The 16,990-nt window shown below is 39.7% G+C and overlaps 1 protein-coding gene across 1 annotated transcript in view; it reads right to left on the reverse strand.

Annotated features, from left to right (window-relative positions):
- Positions 1-83: 83 nt before the first annotated feature.
- Positions 84-16,990, reverse strand: part of sptb (spectrin, beta, erythrocytic) — a 52,170-nt gene continuing 35,263 nt past the window's right edge. Inside the window, exons 23-39 of the mRNA XM_069662065.1 lie at positions 16,628-16,918; positions 16,203-16,333; positions 15,772-15,976; positions 13,405-13,628; positions 12,959-13,109; positions 12,161-12,405; positions 11,528-11,666; positions 11,079-11,163; positions 9,289-9,485; positions 8,965-9,047; positions 8,215-8,278; positions 7,693-7,913; positions 6,590-6,653; positions 6,071-6,288; positions 4,352-4,525; positions 3,137-3,179; positions 84-2,623 (exon numbers count right to left, since the gene is read on the reverse strand). Of these exons, the coding sequence (XP_069518166.1) occupies positions 2,429-2,623; positions 3,137-3,179; positions 4,352-4,525; positions 6,071-6,288; positions 6,590-6,653; positions 7,693-7,913; positions 8,215-8,278; positions 8,965-9,047; positions 9,289-9,485; positions 11,079-11,163; positions 11,528-11,666; positions 12,161-12,405; positions 12,959-13,109; positions 13,405-13,628; positions 15,772-15,976; positions 16,203-16,333; positions 16,628-16,918 (2,730 nt within the window). The 3' untranslated portion in view covers positions 84-2,428. The remainder of the gene's footprint in view (positions 2,624-3,136; positions 3,180-4,351; positions 4,526-6,070; positions 6,289-6,589; positions 6,654-7,692; positions 7,914-8,214; positions 8,279-8,964; positions 9,048-9,288; positions 9,486-11,078; positions 11,164-11,527; positions 11,667-12,160; positions 12,406-12,958; positions 13,110-13,404; positions 13,629-15,771; positions 15,977-16,202; positions 16,334-16,627; positions 16,919-16,990) is intronic.

The following is a 16,990-nucleotide window of genomic DNA, read 5'->3' on the forward strand; positions in this document are numbered from 1 at the left end:
TTTAAATGAATTTTCCTTCAAAATCAGCAAACGTAGCAAGGAGATTCAAATGTCAAAAAATGAACCCAGACTTGTTAGTTTCCAGAGTTTATTTTAAAGTTTATTCTCTCAAAATGTATTTGATATTTCTGTCAACATTGTTGGATATTTTACATAGCTAGAGAGTACAAAATGCAGATTAAAAACCACTGAACAGAAACGGCAGGTAGGAAGGAGTGGAGGAATTAACAAAGTGTAGGAAGTGTCAAAGTCTGCGTTACTGTAGCTAGAGTGACCAACAAAATGAGACTAAATATGTGATGCAAGTTTCCCCAAACCATTTCTGGGTGCGTTTATAACAGAAAGAAATTGTAGCACAGACGTGACGTTCTTCTAGACACCGACGAATCTCGATCATAGATTTAACAACTATTTTGTAACTTTAGTAAATAAAATCTAGACACAGATCATCACGATGCTACCATCTTTCTTCTCGAGCTGAACAGTCTCGTTCATCTTTCTACACCCGACTTCTTTCTTTCAATGAGGTCACTTGAGTTGGATCGTAGTCCAGGGTCGGAGCCCACAGTACAAGGCAAGACGGCAGTCAGAGTGTGAGTGAGTGAGCCACCATCATGGTGACGAATGAACATGTATAAATGCAGTTCCATATACTGTACATACTTTAAATTCCCTGTATGCAAATATATTAGCGAAAATTTCTTATTCTATTATGGCTTTTATTGTTTCGACTCCTAAATGTATCAAATTCTCACTTCCTCTTTTTCTCTCTCTTTACATTCATATTAAAGACACATTCCCTCAGCTCCACACTGCTACTGTGTGATCCTGGTCTTACATAAAGAGCATGCCTGGTCCTGCTGTGTAGTTTGGAAAAGCAGTAGAATCATCCGACCCACAGTTTGTCCTAAACTTTGCCGTCCTCCGGGGGCTTCCTCTGCACCGAGGTCAAATATTCTAGTTGGCTTTAACTCGACAAATGTAACAATTGTGGTAGCTTATGAGAGCAGAGGAGTGTTTCATAAAGCAAGATAACAAGACCATAGAAACATATCAGACATTTCAAACTAGCCTGGTTTTAGTCAGGTAAATTGGATTACCTCATATTCTCTATATTCCTGTCCACATATGTCCTTTTAAATACAATGCAGTTAACATGAAGCCTGCTGCTGAAACCTCATAGTAAGCTGCATTTTCATTGTTTTTTTAATGTCTTTAAATGTCACAAAATTAAATAAACAGACATTTGAAAATAAGTTAATAAAATATTTAAGATTGGTGGAAACCAAAGTTGAAAAATCCAACTGATAAAGACATTCCTTGAATGTACCTTATTGTCATAATATACAATAAATTACCGACTGTTAAAAAGAGGTTTAATAGTATGTTGCATCTTAATTCTGTTTGGCTTATTTCAAGTCTGGATTTTCAAAATAAGATGTGTTACTGAGTTAACTTTTTTAAACACCCCCCTGTCACTACGAGCCAAAGTTAAGGACAATAATGCGGGTCGGACGGGTCTTTGAAGGTTTGAGAATATCACAATAGCACCATATCAAACTAATGTAAAACATACTTCATGCATCTGTAGATATATAAACTGTATATGTATATATGTTAATGAATAGATATGAAATTTAGGGTTCAATACACAAGTGTTGAATATATTTCAAGTTCACAGAAATAAATACTGTCACAGTTCAGTCGAGAATACAGCCGCGGTGGATCCATATTCAGGACTGACTGACGGTGGCGTCTCATGACGGCTCGTATGTCATCAGGTACCGATTAAAAATCTCAACAGTCAAACCCTTCACAGTGCATAGAGCATTTAGTTTGCATGCCTGCAATTACACTTGGTGTGTGTGTGTGTGTTTGTGTGTGCACTGTACAGCACTGCACTACTGTTCGCTCATCACCACGTCTTTACACGGCTTTTTAAAGCCTGTTAAAATCACTCTTTAGTGCTCCAAATTCAAACAGCACAGTATTACAGTTCACAACCATTGTATAAGGCAGATTAATAAGAGTACTCCTCGGTGCTCTCGAGTCACCCTATGTTCATTACAGGCCTTCATATCGTACAAAGCTGTATCAAAGCATGCCTTGCTAAAGAAAAACTGCAGCGAAAGTAACAAAGGAAAAGTTTTACAAACATTCTTTGGTTGAGTGTGAAAGGATCATTCCTGTGCTTTGATGCTTTGAATTTGTTTAAAAGAAGAAAAAAGCGGACCAATGAAACGCTGGCTTAAATACAGGCAAAAGAGTGACAGCTTTAACCTAAACTACCATTTTTATTTCAATTCTTTCAAAATAATATAAAAAATCTAGTGATAAAAAGCTCGCTCTGAATGATTGTACACAATACTACTTTCTCTTTCCCGGTTGCCTAGGCAACCCCCCCTCCTGATGGCCTTCTCGTCTCCTTTCACTTCTTCTTGGCAAAGCGACTGAACTTCTTCTCCTTGTCTTTCTTGGCAGAGCTGGGCTCAGGGAGGGCAGCGGAGGAGGAGGAGGGAGCGGGCAGGCTGTGGGCTTTGGCCCCTGAGGGCCCCGACGCCTCCTCCGCTGCCAGGGGCTGAACGGCCTTCTCCATGGCCTGGCTCCAACGCTGGAGCTCCTCCTAAAAATTAAACACACACAGCGCAGCAGCTAATGATGAATGGGGAGTCCACCTCCAGAGGGAGCAGTGTTGTTTTATTCTTTCAGTCTATTTAAGGAAATGAAGTGGTGGAGGTGGAAACACATTCAATAATGAAACTTTAAATATTTGTGAGGCTAATAGAGACAGAAACAACCTCTCTGAAGTGTTTGTTAACTTAAAGACCTGATGGGTGAAACTCGCTCCCAACTTTATTATGGCTGTAGGGTGAAACTCGCTAGCAGAGGAGAAACAGTAGGAAATAAGAGTAACCTCATTAGTGTGAGCTACATGTACTATATGTCGAACAGCGTTAAAAAATGAAATATGTATGTACTGTGTGTGTGAGTACAGCGTAACACCCTGACCACAGTTTTACAAAAGGTCAAAGATTGTACAAATACATGCCGAGTCCAAAACAATGAGCCTCATGCGATTCAAAGAAAGCTGGAAGAAGTTCTTGTTATTTTTATCTCTCTGCGCCTAAAAACTCACCTCGTCTTTACACTGGAACAGATATTCACTGCCGTCTCTGAGACTGTGGGAGGGAGAGGAGAGGATGTTCAAATGTGTTGTGTGGAGAAATGCAAGAAGAACATTTTAAATGTAGAGCCTTTGAGTAAAATAAAGAGTAAATGTTTCAGTAATCTAAGCAACCGAGCTCTAACTCACTGTCTACCAATTTTTAAAAAGTGTTAATGGTGGTCTTAGTGGTTTTTACAAACTTTTAGTAAAGAGCTGCAATTAGAGCTGCTGCAGCTAAGCAGCTGGTAAGCTCAGTTTAGCATCGACTTGAAACAGGCGAGGAAAACTAGCCTGGAACTGTTACAAGGTAAAAAAAGTAAAAAAGGCTACCGATAGGTGTTTTCAGACAAAGAGCGATTGCGAGGGGAATTTGTGTTAGACTTGCTGTCTGTCTGCTACGGAAGCCCAAAGCGGACATGCATCCATACATTTTATTTACTCCGTTTTCCCATGATAACTTGATAATTTCCAATCTTTTTCTCAAGATCGCGGCTTATTTTTGTTGTTTTCTCCGGACAACAAAGCTTGTTTTTTCTCTAGATAACGGGATGATTTGTTTTGAACTTTTGCAACTCTGGATACAAGTTATTTCGATAGATAGATAAATAAGTCAAGATCTCAAGAAAACAACGGGAAATTTCTTGTTATCAAGTGAAAAGGGAGCAAATAAAATGTATGGATTCATGTTCCCTTAGGGCTTCCGTAGTCCGCAACCCTAAGTTTTGAACTAATGTTAGATTGATATCAGGAAATCTCAATGCTGAAAAGCTTGAAGCTAATTTCTCACCCAAGTTAATTTAACTGCGGTGAACATGCAAATCATTTGTATACAGGACGCATGATTTCATGACTTTGCATTGACTTTGTATGTAATCAAAAAATGTGCCTCATTTTTGGTCTGAACACACTTGAAAGCTCTCTTATGAACACGTCTTATCTCATCTTTAAATATAAAAGGGTTGTGGTTTTACAGTAGGGGTTATGTGAGGGATTATTTGTGGCCTGGGAGCGGTGACTCAGCTGCTTTTTAAGAAACTTCACAGTGGTGACAAAATCCCAGGATGTCACAGCATCCGGCCATTAATGTAAAAAAAACTGTGTATAAATAGAACATCATCCTACATGAAATAAAAAATAAATAGTCCAGCTTATAACCCTTCATATAACCAAGGGTTTTGTTCTCACTGTAGTTTGGCGACGTGCTTCTTCTTCTTGTAGTTGGGGAGGATCTCCCAGCTTGCGCTGCTGAGGGGCAGGGGGTCCTCTCCGTGATACGTCACCCCGTGGCCGTAGCTCTTCGCGTCCTTATAGGCTGAGAGCTGACCCGGCTTCAGCACACAGTACAAGTTGTTCCACGACCTGAGAGGGAGAGTAAAGGGGCTTTAAAATCGATCATTTCTGGTAAGTAATTTCTGGCAATGATACAGAATCAATTCAGTTTAATCCCAATTAAAAGAGTCGCAACAACATCACCACTTCATTAAGACCTTTATTCCCTTAATGAGAAAGAAGGAGGGCAATTGGTGCTGCTCACGGTGATGGAACAACGGTAAGTAGTTTCTTTCTTTTTTTTTCCTGGAACATTTCAGGGTAAATGAAAATGCTTAGACAAAAGTTTTAGCTGCATGTGAATTAGTTATAAATAGCAGATGCTTAATCATCATAAAATCCAAAAGCTGGCTGCAACACAAGAACTCCACTTAAGAAGACTTTCTGGTCCAGCTGATTATTTCTGTAGAAGAATTCAAATCAGTCAAACTGTGGCTGTACAATTTTCTACTGTACATAAGTCACTGTTAGATATTAGATTTGTAAGCTTCTTGTTTAAATTTGCATGTCTAAAATAATTCAACTTTCACACACTCCAAGAATGCTTCTAAATTTCTTACGTTTTACAATACAAGCTGTTTGCATTTGTAAGAATTTGTTCAGTTACACAATTTTTAAAAAACGTTTCAGGACTACATTTTCTTCTGTTGGTTTTGGATCAATCTAATTTCCAAAGGTGAAAAGGTTTCTAACAATTACTTTACTGAGGGAACATCGTGCTGCTGTATTTTGATATTTTTTAAAAGACTTAAAAAAGGAAACTTAAGCTTCATCTGAAAAGTAATTGTAAAATGTTGCATCTAAATGTATTTATTATTCTTTTTTTTTTTTTTCTTCTATATCATTATTATTGTTGTTATTATATATTTATTTATGTATTTTTTTTAATTATTTTTTTTCTCTCTTAAATTTATATTTAATTATTATTATTATTACTTTATTTCATATCTATGCAAGTTGAGTGTGTATGTAGGAGTGTGCAATGTTGGCATTTTTGGTCTTCAACGGTTGAATTGTTATTGAACGTTGCTTTGATGTAATGATATAATAAGAAAATGGCAATAAACATATTGGGGGAAAAACAAAAAAAAGGAAACTTTTTTTTCCCAAAAAAGAAACTTTCAATCCAAGATTATACTATAGTAAGTTATGTATGTGAGCTCCAGCTCCCTAAATACAAATAAATATATACGTTGTATGTTCTTTTTATGTTTGCTGTGTAAAGTGCATGTTTTGAAAGCATGAATACAGTTGCAGATGTCTTTCTAATGTCTTTCTTACTGCCATTCATAGCAGCAGTTGCATTGCTTGAATTTTTTTACACCTTCACACAAAATTGAATTTAAATTTTTTGTGTGTGATATTACAGTAATGGTGCTAACTGGTGTAAAAAGTGGGAGACAATATGTGAAGTAATGCAGACTTCTACTGTGATGGATGAAAAAAGAGAAATACAATTTCAAGTTTTCTCAAACTTCCAGAAATAAATGGAAGAAAATGAGAATGTGTGTTTGCGGTCATGCAAAGATTACATTACATGTCATAAACGGGCTAAAATATGCAAAAACAATCTACCTTTTTGAAACCTTATTTCCTGAGTCCTCCAAATGATGTTTGCGTCCCAGCATGCCCTCTTGCAGCACAGTCTGGTCTCTGACGGGGTCCATGGGCATGGTGGCCGCCCTCTCTGGTTCTTTGGGCGTCACCACTGAGACGGAGGGCTCCAGCCATGTGGAGTCCCCGGCCGCCCCCTCCAGCAGACCTGAAGTGGGCTCAACTGCAGAAGAACCAGTCTGGAGACAGGAACAGAATGGCAAAGATCTTTCAACAAATCAACCTGTACTTTTGGAAGAGAAAAGGTGTGCCCCTAATTTATGCATCTGTAAGTGCTCAAAGAGGGTTCTCAGCAGAGTCAAATGTAGTTTGCTTTAGGTGGTAAAAAAGTCAAGGAGCTTATTTAAATGCAGAAGTTCAGAAGAATATTAGAATAGAAAAGAAACTGATTTTCTTTCATAAAAATTCCAGTCTGCTTTAAAGAGAGTTCCAACATGAAACAGTAGCGAGGACAGGAGTTAAGTGAGTGTAGTTACTAACCAGAGTCTGTTCCTCAATAGTGTAAAGTTGTGAAGATTCCTCTACAAAGCCGGTGTCTTCTCTCCTGGAGGAAAGAGGGCAGCATGGGGTCTGCATGAGAGACTTTTAAAGGCAGCAGGTGAAGAACGATGTATTTGTGTGTGTGTAGAGACAGAGAGAGAGAGAGAGAGACTCTGTGCCTGCATGAAAGTGTAAAAGATAACACTCCCTATATTCTGTAAGACTTAAAAAAGGAAACTTCAGCTTCACCTGAAAAGAAATTGTAAAATGTAGCATCTAAATGTATTTATTATTCTTTTTTTTTTTTTCTTCTATATTATTATTATTGTTGTTATTATATATTTATTTATGTATTTAATTTTATTTAATTTTTTCTCTCTTAAATTTATATTTTATTATTATTATTATTACTTTATTCAATATCCATGCAAGTTGAGTGTGAGTGTGTATGGGTGTGTATGTAGGAGTGTGCAATGTTGGCTTTTTTGGTCTTCAACGGTTGAATTGTTATTGAACGTTGCTTCGATGTAATGATATAATAAGAAAATGGCAATAAACATATTGGAAAAAAAAAAAAAAAAGGACACTTTTTTTCCCAAAAAAGAAACTTTCAATCCAAGATTATACTATAGTAAGTTATGTATGTGAGCTCCAGCTCCCTAAATACAAATAAATATATACGTTGTATGTTCTTTTTATGTTTGCAGTGTAACACGCATGTTTTGAAAGCATGATTACAGCTGCAGATGTCTTTCTAATGTCTTTCTTACTGCCATTCATAGCAGCAGTTGGATTGCTTGAATTTTTTTTACACCTTGAGACAAAATTGAATTAAAATTTTTTGTGTGTGATATTACAGTAATGGTGCTAACGGTGTAAAAAGTGGGAGACAATATGTGAGGTAACTAAAAAAAGATTGAAAAAAGTAATGCAGACTTCTACTGTGATGGATGAAAAAAGAGAAATACATTTTCAAGTGTGACATTTTTTTTCTCGAACTTCCAGAAATAAATGGAACAAAATGAGAATGTGTGTTTGCGGTCATGCAAAGATTACATTACATGTCGTAAACGGGCTAAAATGCACAAAAGCAATCTACCTACCTCTTTCTTGAGCCCTCCACATCATGTTTGCGTCCCAGCATGCCCTCCTGCAGCATGGTCTGGGCTCTGGCGGGGTCCATGGGCATGGGCGTCACCACAGAGATGGAGGGCTCCAGCTCCAGAGAACCACTCTCTCTCATCTCCGATACAATGGGCGCTGTGGAGTCCCCGGCCGCCCCCTCCAGCCGACCTGAAGTGGGCTCAACTGCAGCAGAACCAGCCTGGAGACAGGAACAGAATGGCAAAGATCTTTCAGCAAATCAACCTGTACTTTTGGAAGAGAAAAGGTGTGCCCCTAATTTATGCATCTGTAAGTGCTCAAAGAGGGTTCTCAGCAGAGTCAAATGTAGTTTGCTTTAGGTGGTAAAAAAGTCAAGGAGCTTATTTAAATGCAGAAGTTCAGAAGAATATTAGAATAGAAAAGAAACTAATTTTCTTTCATAAAAATTCCAGTCTGCTTTAAAGAGAGTTCCAACATGAAACAGTAGCGAGGACAGGAGTTAAGTGAGTGTAGTTACTAACCAGAGTCTGTTCCTCAATAGTGTAAAGTTGTGAAGATTCCTCTCCATAGCCGGTGTCTTCTCTCCTGGAGGAAAGAGGGCAGCATGGGGTCTGCATGAGAGACTTTTAAAGGCAGCAGGTGAAGAACGATGTATTTGTGTGTGTGTAGAGACAGAGAGAGAGAGAGAAAGACTCTGTGCCTGCATGAAAGTGTAAAAGATAACACTCCCTATATTCTGTATTTTACTTGTTCACAACAACACAAAACTGTGGGTTGTCTGTCTCTCAACACTTTCTGACTTCCTCCGCCTGTCTTGTTATCTCTGCTTTAAAAGATGCTTCCTTAATACATGTGTGTTTTTCAAAACTGGACACAGTAGTTTATAGTCCACGTTACCCAAACAGGACTACATGTTGTTTTTGGGCAGGCAGATATGTTGCACTTGTGAGTATTTTTGGCAGCAGACAGACACTGTGATTTACTTTGAGTCAGTGCCACATACTCTGCCTAAGTTCATTAAAATGAGGCAACATGGCAACCCGAGCTTCGGTTTGGCTCATATGTTTTTCATGATTAATGAGGCCTATGGCGGCGAGGAATATCTCAGGCTTCGGATAGAACAACAACATGTTTTTTAAGTTGGTTTTGGTGTTTTCACTGGATTTGTTTCAAGTTGAACACAGCTGAAATATAACGAGATGTATCCTTTAAGACTTCTTTGTGATGTTCTTCCAATGGTGCACGTACGGTATATTACTGAGTGTGAGTACCTGCTGTCCTTTTCTGAAAGAAGCTCTTCTTTGATGAACTGCTCCATCTCCTGCTGCTGCTTTCTCAGCTCCAACAACTCCAACTGCAACACAAATAGTGAACGATAATCACAACCTGATGCACTATTTGCTTAAATTTAGACCCATTATAAAACACATCACTGCCATCATCTTCAGCATCATTCACTAAATATTTGTTGCTCTGTAAACCTGTAGAGTATTCAATCAATGTCACTGATAAGTTTGTTCTATAAGCTTAAATGATTCATGTTTTGTTTGTTCTTTTGAAGTCAAACTGAAGACCATCTTTAATTTTTTCCTTACAGTAGTGAGGCGCTCCAGAGCAGAGAAGCGTTCTTCCCACGTGGCGGTGGATTTCTCGAAGGCCTCGTGCCTCTTGAGGAGTTTCTCGACCTCGTCCACAGTTAAGCCGAGGTCTCTGCTGGTCACGTAGGGCTCCTGAGCGATCAGCCAGGCCTCAGCCACAGAGGCGTCCCGTGCAAACTGACACACCTCCAGCACTGGAAGCAACAGAGACGGTGGTTAATGCATTTGTTGATTCATTCATTGGGAACTAGTTACTGGATTATGTTGCACCTTTGGAAAGTAGGGACTATTTATCTGAAAGGGGGGAATTTTTTACAAGGTAAGGACTTCTTTTGCAAGCAGTCACTTTGTGAAAGGACATTTTTTGTGAATGATGACATTATTTTGAATCATTTTTACAGAAGTGGATAGTTTTTTTACAGAGAGAAAAAATTTACAAATTGAGGGAGGCATGGTAATCTTTGGAAAGTGAAGAGACTTTTTGTAAAAGAAGGAAACTTTTACAAGATGAGGGCATTTTTGTAAGAGAGGACATTTCCACAAGGTGAGGACATTTCTTTGGGAAGCAAAGTCATTTCTGGAAAGTGAGGACACTTTAGTAAAGCGGGGACTTTTATTCAAAGTGAGGACATTTTTGTCAAGTGGGGACCTCTATACAAAGTGAGGACACTTATGTAAAACGGGGACTTTTATACAAAGTGTGGACATTTTTATATTGCAGCGACGACTATACAAAGTGAGGACATTTTTGTAAAGCAGGGACCTCTATCCAAAGTGAGGACACTTTTGTAAAGTGGGGACTTTTATACAAAGTGAGGACATTTTTGTAAAGCGGGGACTTTTATACAAAGTGAGGACACTTTTATATAGCAGCGACGACTATACAAAGTGAGGACATTTTTGTAAAGCGGGGACCTCTATCCAAAGTGAGGACACTTTTGTAAAGCGGGGACTTTTATACAAAGTGAAGACATTTTTGTAAAGCGGGGACTTTTATACAAAGTGAGGACACTTTTGTAAAGCGGGGACTTTTATACAAAGTGAGGAAATTTTTGTAAAGCGGGGACTTTTATACAAAGTGAGGACACTTTTGTAAAGCGGGGACTTTTATACAAAGTGAAGACATTTTTGTAAAGCGGGGACTTTTATACAAAGTGAGGACACTTTTGTAAAGCGGGGACTTTTATACAAAGTGAGGACACTTTTGTAAAGCGGGGACTTTTATACAAAGTGAGGACACTTTTGTAAAGCGGGGACTTTTATACAAAGTGAGGACATTTTTGTAAAGCGGGGACTTTTATACAAAGTGAAGACATTTTAAGGTAAACTTAAAACTTTTTTGGAAGCAATGACACTTTTACAAAGTTACAATTTTTTTGGGGAAAGTGAAACTTTTTAGAAACAGTGGACAGATTTTAGTTTAGTTCAAGTTTGAATACAAATTTCAAATAAATGTATAATTCTCAAGTTTAGTTAAAGAAATCACAAGAATTATTATTATTTTTTTTTTTTAAAACATCAATCATCAAACATCAAATCAAACATCGAATATCTTGTTTTTTTTCCCCACAGTATATTTTTTAAACAAGCCATGAGATGGTTATTGGAGCCTCAGAGTTTTGATAAATACAAGCCACGATGTTCTTTCATGTGCAAAGATTTGTACTTATATGAGTTTTCACATCAGTTGGTCATATGTCATTTGGCAGATTAGGGTTATATTCGTGAAAGGAATAATTTATGTACAGGATATGTTTTTATGTTGAAGGTTAGTGTGGTTTACTCACAGAGTCTGAGCCAGTCCCATCTGTCGTCCCACTTGAACATCATCTCCTTCCTCTTTTCCGTCAGCTGCACCAGCTTCTCCTTGATCTGACGCAAGCATTTATACAGTCGCAGTTACATATCAGCATGTTTTAACAACTCAGCACCAGGACTGGCTATTATCCTCGAAGAATTAGTATTGTAAAGTAATTAAGCACACGTTAAATTCAGGCCGGGGTCAATTGCTCATTTAAATTCTTTTGGCTTTTCCATTTCTAATTAGTGTTTGCTTTAAAGTCTCCCTGATGAGTGTGAGATGAGTGAATTTTTTTTTTCTTCCTGGTGATCCAATTGGTTCTATTGTGCCAGACAGGAACAATCACTCCCAGAAAAGTAATTAAATCTAATGAAAGCAGCAATTTGAGGCCCAGCTGAGGATGAAAAGAAGCTGTCTGTGCCGCTGAAGTCTTACCTCAGCAGAGTCTCGGTGCTTTCGTGTCAGCAGGGTCTTCCCGAGGTCTATGCAGTCAGTGAATTTGGCTCCCCTGGCCTCAATCTCTGAGCGGATCCCCTGGTGGTACTTCTGCAGGAGCTCCACAGATGAGACATCCCTGATGCAGACGAGGGAGGGATATAAAGAGATAACACGTAATGCATGAAGTGTATCTACCTCTGTTGGTCGGGACTGGAACTGCAAGGGTAATGATGAAAAGGCTCTGGAGGCGATTTTACTATATCTTTAACTTACACAAAGTGATAGTTCTTAGCAATCTATTTATTTGAGTATTGACATTTTTTGTGAATAAAAAATTAAACTTAAACACTTAAAGAGCAAGGTTGCAAAATTTATTTGCAGCTGTTTGAAATACGTTTCATTAAAAAGAGAGAGAGAGAAAATAAAAATAAAAATATACTGTACGTATCTAAACATACAGAAATACTCCCATTAAAATTGAATAAACTCAGTTAATGTCAGTGTAAAGGGCTTTATAACCTTTCTTTATACCCCCCCAAAAATGCGGAAATTAATAAATTCATCCTATTTCATTCTTACTGAATTCCTTATTTACTCAATCTCTATGGTCCTTGTCTGAGTTGTCCTCACCTGGGCTTCTCCTGAGTCTCTATCTGCTGGAGGATGCTCTCCATCCAGGCCATCAGGTCTCGCACCATCGTGAAGAAGCGGAACTTCTCGGCCGTGTCCACCAGTCTCGCCCTGCGGCCGTCGCAGGCGTCCAGCAGGCCCTTCCAGGCCTCCATCACCTCTCGCTCTGTGGCGTGGATGCTCTCTGCTTGGCTTCCTGCGTACTGGGCGTGAAGCCGGGAAGCGGTTTCCTGGAACTGTTGAACCTGGAGGAATCGAGTCCAATAAATAAAGTGTGTAAAATGTGTTTGGTTATTTTTACTTTAGACGGATGGCTGACCTTCTCTGTGTAGAATTAAGCATGTCTAGAGGCTGATACTTGCAGGAAATGAACAGTACCCTGTGCACTAACTCTGAGAAAAGACTTTCAGTAAAGTAGAAGACATCTTTTGCCCTGTATTTCAACTTTTGAAATGATGTATGCAAGTAACCTTAGAACTCAGTGAAACAGCTGAATTGGGTGACAACATAAACCCCTCTCGCATAACTGCACATATAAAAGTTTTACCCACTGTTAATATAACAATATTGATAAACGCAGCTTTAATTTTTAAGTTTAATAATGAGTCATTGACCCTAGAGTAATGTGCTAATTAGATTGATACATCCCTGCTGGACAACCTTTTATGGGTTCTCCCCCTTTGAGAAAACTTGCCCAAACATTGCAGCACTCTCTCGATCTGAATCATCAAAGTTTGCCTCCTGGCCGCTGCCTGCTGTGTTCCCTCAGAGTAAAAGGGCTGATCCCCCGTGTTGTACCTGTTTGCCTAGAGCGCTGATGTCTCTCTCAAAGGCGGCGTGCATTCTGTGGAAGGACTCGGCCTTGCTGAAGTCCTCTCCCACATCATCAGGCAGCTCTTTCTGCTTTTCCTGGATCTGAGCCACAAGCTCCTTCCCATCATCAAAGTACCTTTAAAAAAAAAAAAGAGAATCGATCGCTCAGTTTGTTGTTGTTTGTATTATCAACACATTTATCATCATTTAACATCTATAACAATGTAAAGTTATCATGTTCCTTTAAAATTTTTGTGACAATGTTATTGCATCCAGCTTTTTTTCCGTTCTGATGTAATTAGTTGCTCCAGAAATCAATGTAATTCTTACTTGTTTGAACGCATTGCTTTACAGAATCTTTTGGGCAAAGATCCAGATAACTTAGAGTCTTGTCTGCTTGTGGTCCGGTACATCAATACGTTTTTGCTTACTTGAGCAGTTCATAGGATGTGGTGAGCAGCTGAGCGCGGGTGTCGATGAGCTCCAGCAGATCAGCCCAGCTCTCATTGATGCCGTCCTTCCACTCTGCCATGGTGGCCGCCTCGGTGTGTCCGGCTTCGATCAGCTCGTCTATCGTCTGGTTCACCAGGTCCACTCGCTCCTGGCCCACCACCCCCGTCTCCCGAGCAAACTCTCGGAACTTATCCCTCAGAAGCTGACGAGAAAAGAGACGTATGCTTTTAAAAATCAGGAAAAACAGATTCAATTTTTCTTTGGATGGAAATTGGATTTACAAATGTTAAGTGCAAGTTAAGAGCAAATATGACAGTGAGCGAAAACCATATTTAACTTAAATGCCCAAGAAATCTTGTCGTCTTTTGTCTTGTCTCGATTGTTCATGAATGCTCAAGTGTTCAAAACAGGCGGTCTGTGAGCGCTTTTTATCAAAGGAAGCAAAAGCATAAAATAGGCAATTATCCTCTGCTGGTTTTCTCTAGTTGCTTATGAAACACTTTGTATAATTTGTAAAATTGGTTCGTACAAATTCTTGTCAGTGAGATGAAATTAATTTACATAAAAATCCTTCCAAATGCAGCTTTGTGTATTTGAGCACCTCTACTATTTCAATCATCACACTATTATTATAGCACCTTTACGTGCATTCAAAGTAATAATAACAGTACAAATTGTGACGACTGCACAAAAGAAATATAAACATATAAATCTGAAATAACAAACCAATAAAATAGAACATTTTCAGCTGCTCTCAGATCCTCAGGCAGTCGGTTTCAGCGGCACAGAACATGAAATCTTAAAGATGCTTCACCAAAACTTTCTGGGTGTTTTTTTGGAACAAGTTTAAAACTTGTGCCAGGAAACCTGAAGGGGCCTTCCTGGTATTTACACAGTAGACATGCCAAACAAAAAGCCGTTGCAACACCGTGATGTTGTGTAGAAAATAAGTGAAAGGTTTATAAAATCATAACAAAATCTGACAAGCAAACCTAACAGAAAAAACAACTGAATTTCAAATGTGCAAAACACAAGCATGTTAAAGCTCCTGTGAGGAGTTTTTCAATGGTTATGAAACAGACTGAAATTAATTCTGATTACTCTTTATGAGCTACAAAAGCAAACCAGACCATCAGCCACAAGATTATTTCTGTATAGTCATTTTAAATCCTTGAAACCACTGATGGGGGGAAGGTGCCAGATGAAGCGTTTAATTGCACGCTGCCTTTGTTTACATTTTCCAGGGCAAACATTTAAAGTGAGTGATGCATATGGAGAAACCGGGATAAGTTTTTATTTTGTTAAAAAACACCACTTAAACTGACAATCTCGAAGATTTCAGTTTCATTCTCTTGGGCGCCCCCTAATGGCCATATACAGTAATTGCAGGAGGACACATCCCAATTTAACCAGACGTCTACGGCTGGCTCCCTTTGTTTCACGGCTTTCACGGTTGTAACTCTTGATTTCCCTCGCTGACGGTCGCTTTCCTTCTTAGACTTTAATTGACTTTTAATAGACTTTTTAGTTTGCATTCGTCTGAGCGTCGAGTTTGTTTCTTTTTCTTTGGATTTTCACTTATTTTTGAAGTTGTATCTGTAGTCATCGATCTTTTCTTTGTTTGTTCAGCCATAGTAGATTACTGTTTACTCGCAACACTTGCGGAGACCGGAAAAGCAGCCGCTTAGCTCCGCCTACCCTCTCTGGCAGACCAACCACTGCTGGGTGATGGAAAACTTGTGATTTTTTTCCGCAAATGTCGCCACAGACACCCAGTCCATTATAATACCATATACTATAGTAGTAGTAGTATAAGGCTTTCATCAGTGGGCCATAGGCTCAATCATTATTGTGTTAACTCATTTGGTGATAGATAGACTTAACAGACATTTATTTACAAGAGATAAGAGGTACGGCTGCGTCCACAGGGGGCGCCAAAATCAACACAAACCGAAAGTTCCTCACAGGAGCTTTAAATATGTGGAACATGTTTGTATATGTGAAACTTTAACTTTGTGCGTGGGGAACGTGTGGTTTTGGAACATTTTTGTTCTGTGGAGTTTGAAGCACATGTAAATTCCTTATTTCACATGTGAATTCATTCATTCATTTTTCTTTAAGGACTTTAAAAAAGTTGTAACGATTTCTTCCCTTCTGGATTCGTCTTGAGGGCTGCATAAAATGTATGCAAGCTACAGTAACTCACAGAACTGACCAAATGAATCCATGTTAACTTTATACTTCAAGTTTACATCTACCAAATAAATATGGGGGCATAGGCATGGTCTAATGTTAATGTTTTTCAGAGGTCTGATTGCATGTGTTCGCTTATTCATGTGACGTACTGTGACGTGGTCAAGGTCCTGGCCCATCTCCTGAGAGGAGGCCACGACGTCTTTCTCTGAGATCCAGTGCTCCAGGTCCTCCACCTCTTGGCTCAGCAGGAAGTGGTGGTAGGTGTGGTCCAGCTTCTTCCTGCGGTCCTCCGCCAGCTCCTTCAGCCCTGCGTACTGCTTTTCCACCTGGCCCTGCCGCCTGATGATCTCCTCACTGCAGACAAAGAAAAGGGGAGAGGATGCAGAGAGGAGGAAGAATATGAGAAAAGATTGGTTTTACGTTTGCTTTAGATGAGACGTGTGATTATGTTAGAGGAATGATGACACTTTATGTGCATGTCTCTCTTATCACACTAAAACACATCAGGCTGGGACAACACGAGTGAATTAGCATCCTAACATAATATTTTCATTATACATTAAATGATAAAAGCACAAACCCGTCAGGATGGTCCTCAGAAAACAGCTTTTGGGCTCGGTCAGCCAGCCTCTGAATGGAGTCAGCGTAGTCATCCACGGCTTGCTTAAGGATCATGTGACGCTTCAGCATCAGCAGGGCACTCTGCTCATCCTGGACGGAGGGAAGAAGAGGAGGATGAGGAAGAATAAGGAGAAAGAAATTTAGCAAAAAAGAGACAGGAGACATCAAAGCAAAACAAAATACTCCCAATGAGCTCTCAGTAGAAGGTGCCACTTATAAAGAAGCGTGTCAACTTAATTGAAGGGAACCCCAGCCGTATAATCATGTTAGTGCATGCAGTGCTACTTGTTATTTGCACAACATGATATGCCTGTCTTGATTTAGGTAATAAGATCTGTTTTTCAGACACCTGCAAGCTGCCTCCTTGTCAATCTCGCTCCTCACCTTTGCCTTCTCATCAGCGATCATGTAAAGCTCCTGCTCCCCGATCCAGGCCTCAGCCTCGTCTGCGTCGTTGTAGTACTGCTGGGCTAAGTTGGAGCCGTTCAGCCTCTCCCTGCGCTTGGCCATCTCGTCCTGCAGCCGGGCCCATGCCTCCTCCAGCTCCTTCAGCTGGTCCGCGATGCGTTCGGCCTCCGGTCTGCCCTCTGCGCCGGCGGCGGCAGCCATCCTCCTACCGCGTTCGAGCACCTCATCGACTCGAGGCTGGTGGCCCTCGATCTCCCTCTGCAAGGTCTGATGGACAGAGGGGGAGAGAGTTACAGTACAGATTGCCGAGGAAACAATATGAGAGTGGCTCCAAACTCC

Source organism: Semicossyphus pulcher, unplaced genomic scaffold (assembly GCF_022749685.1).
Source record: "Semicossyphus pulcher isolate SPU_LCO1_2020_fin unplaced genomic scaffold, fSemPul1.0.p SCAF_14, whole genome shotgun sequence".
NCBI lineage: Eukaryota > Metazoa > Chordata > Actinopteri > Labriformes > Labridae > Semicossyphus > Semicossyphus pulcher.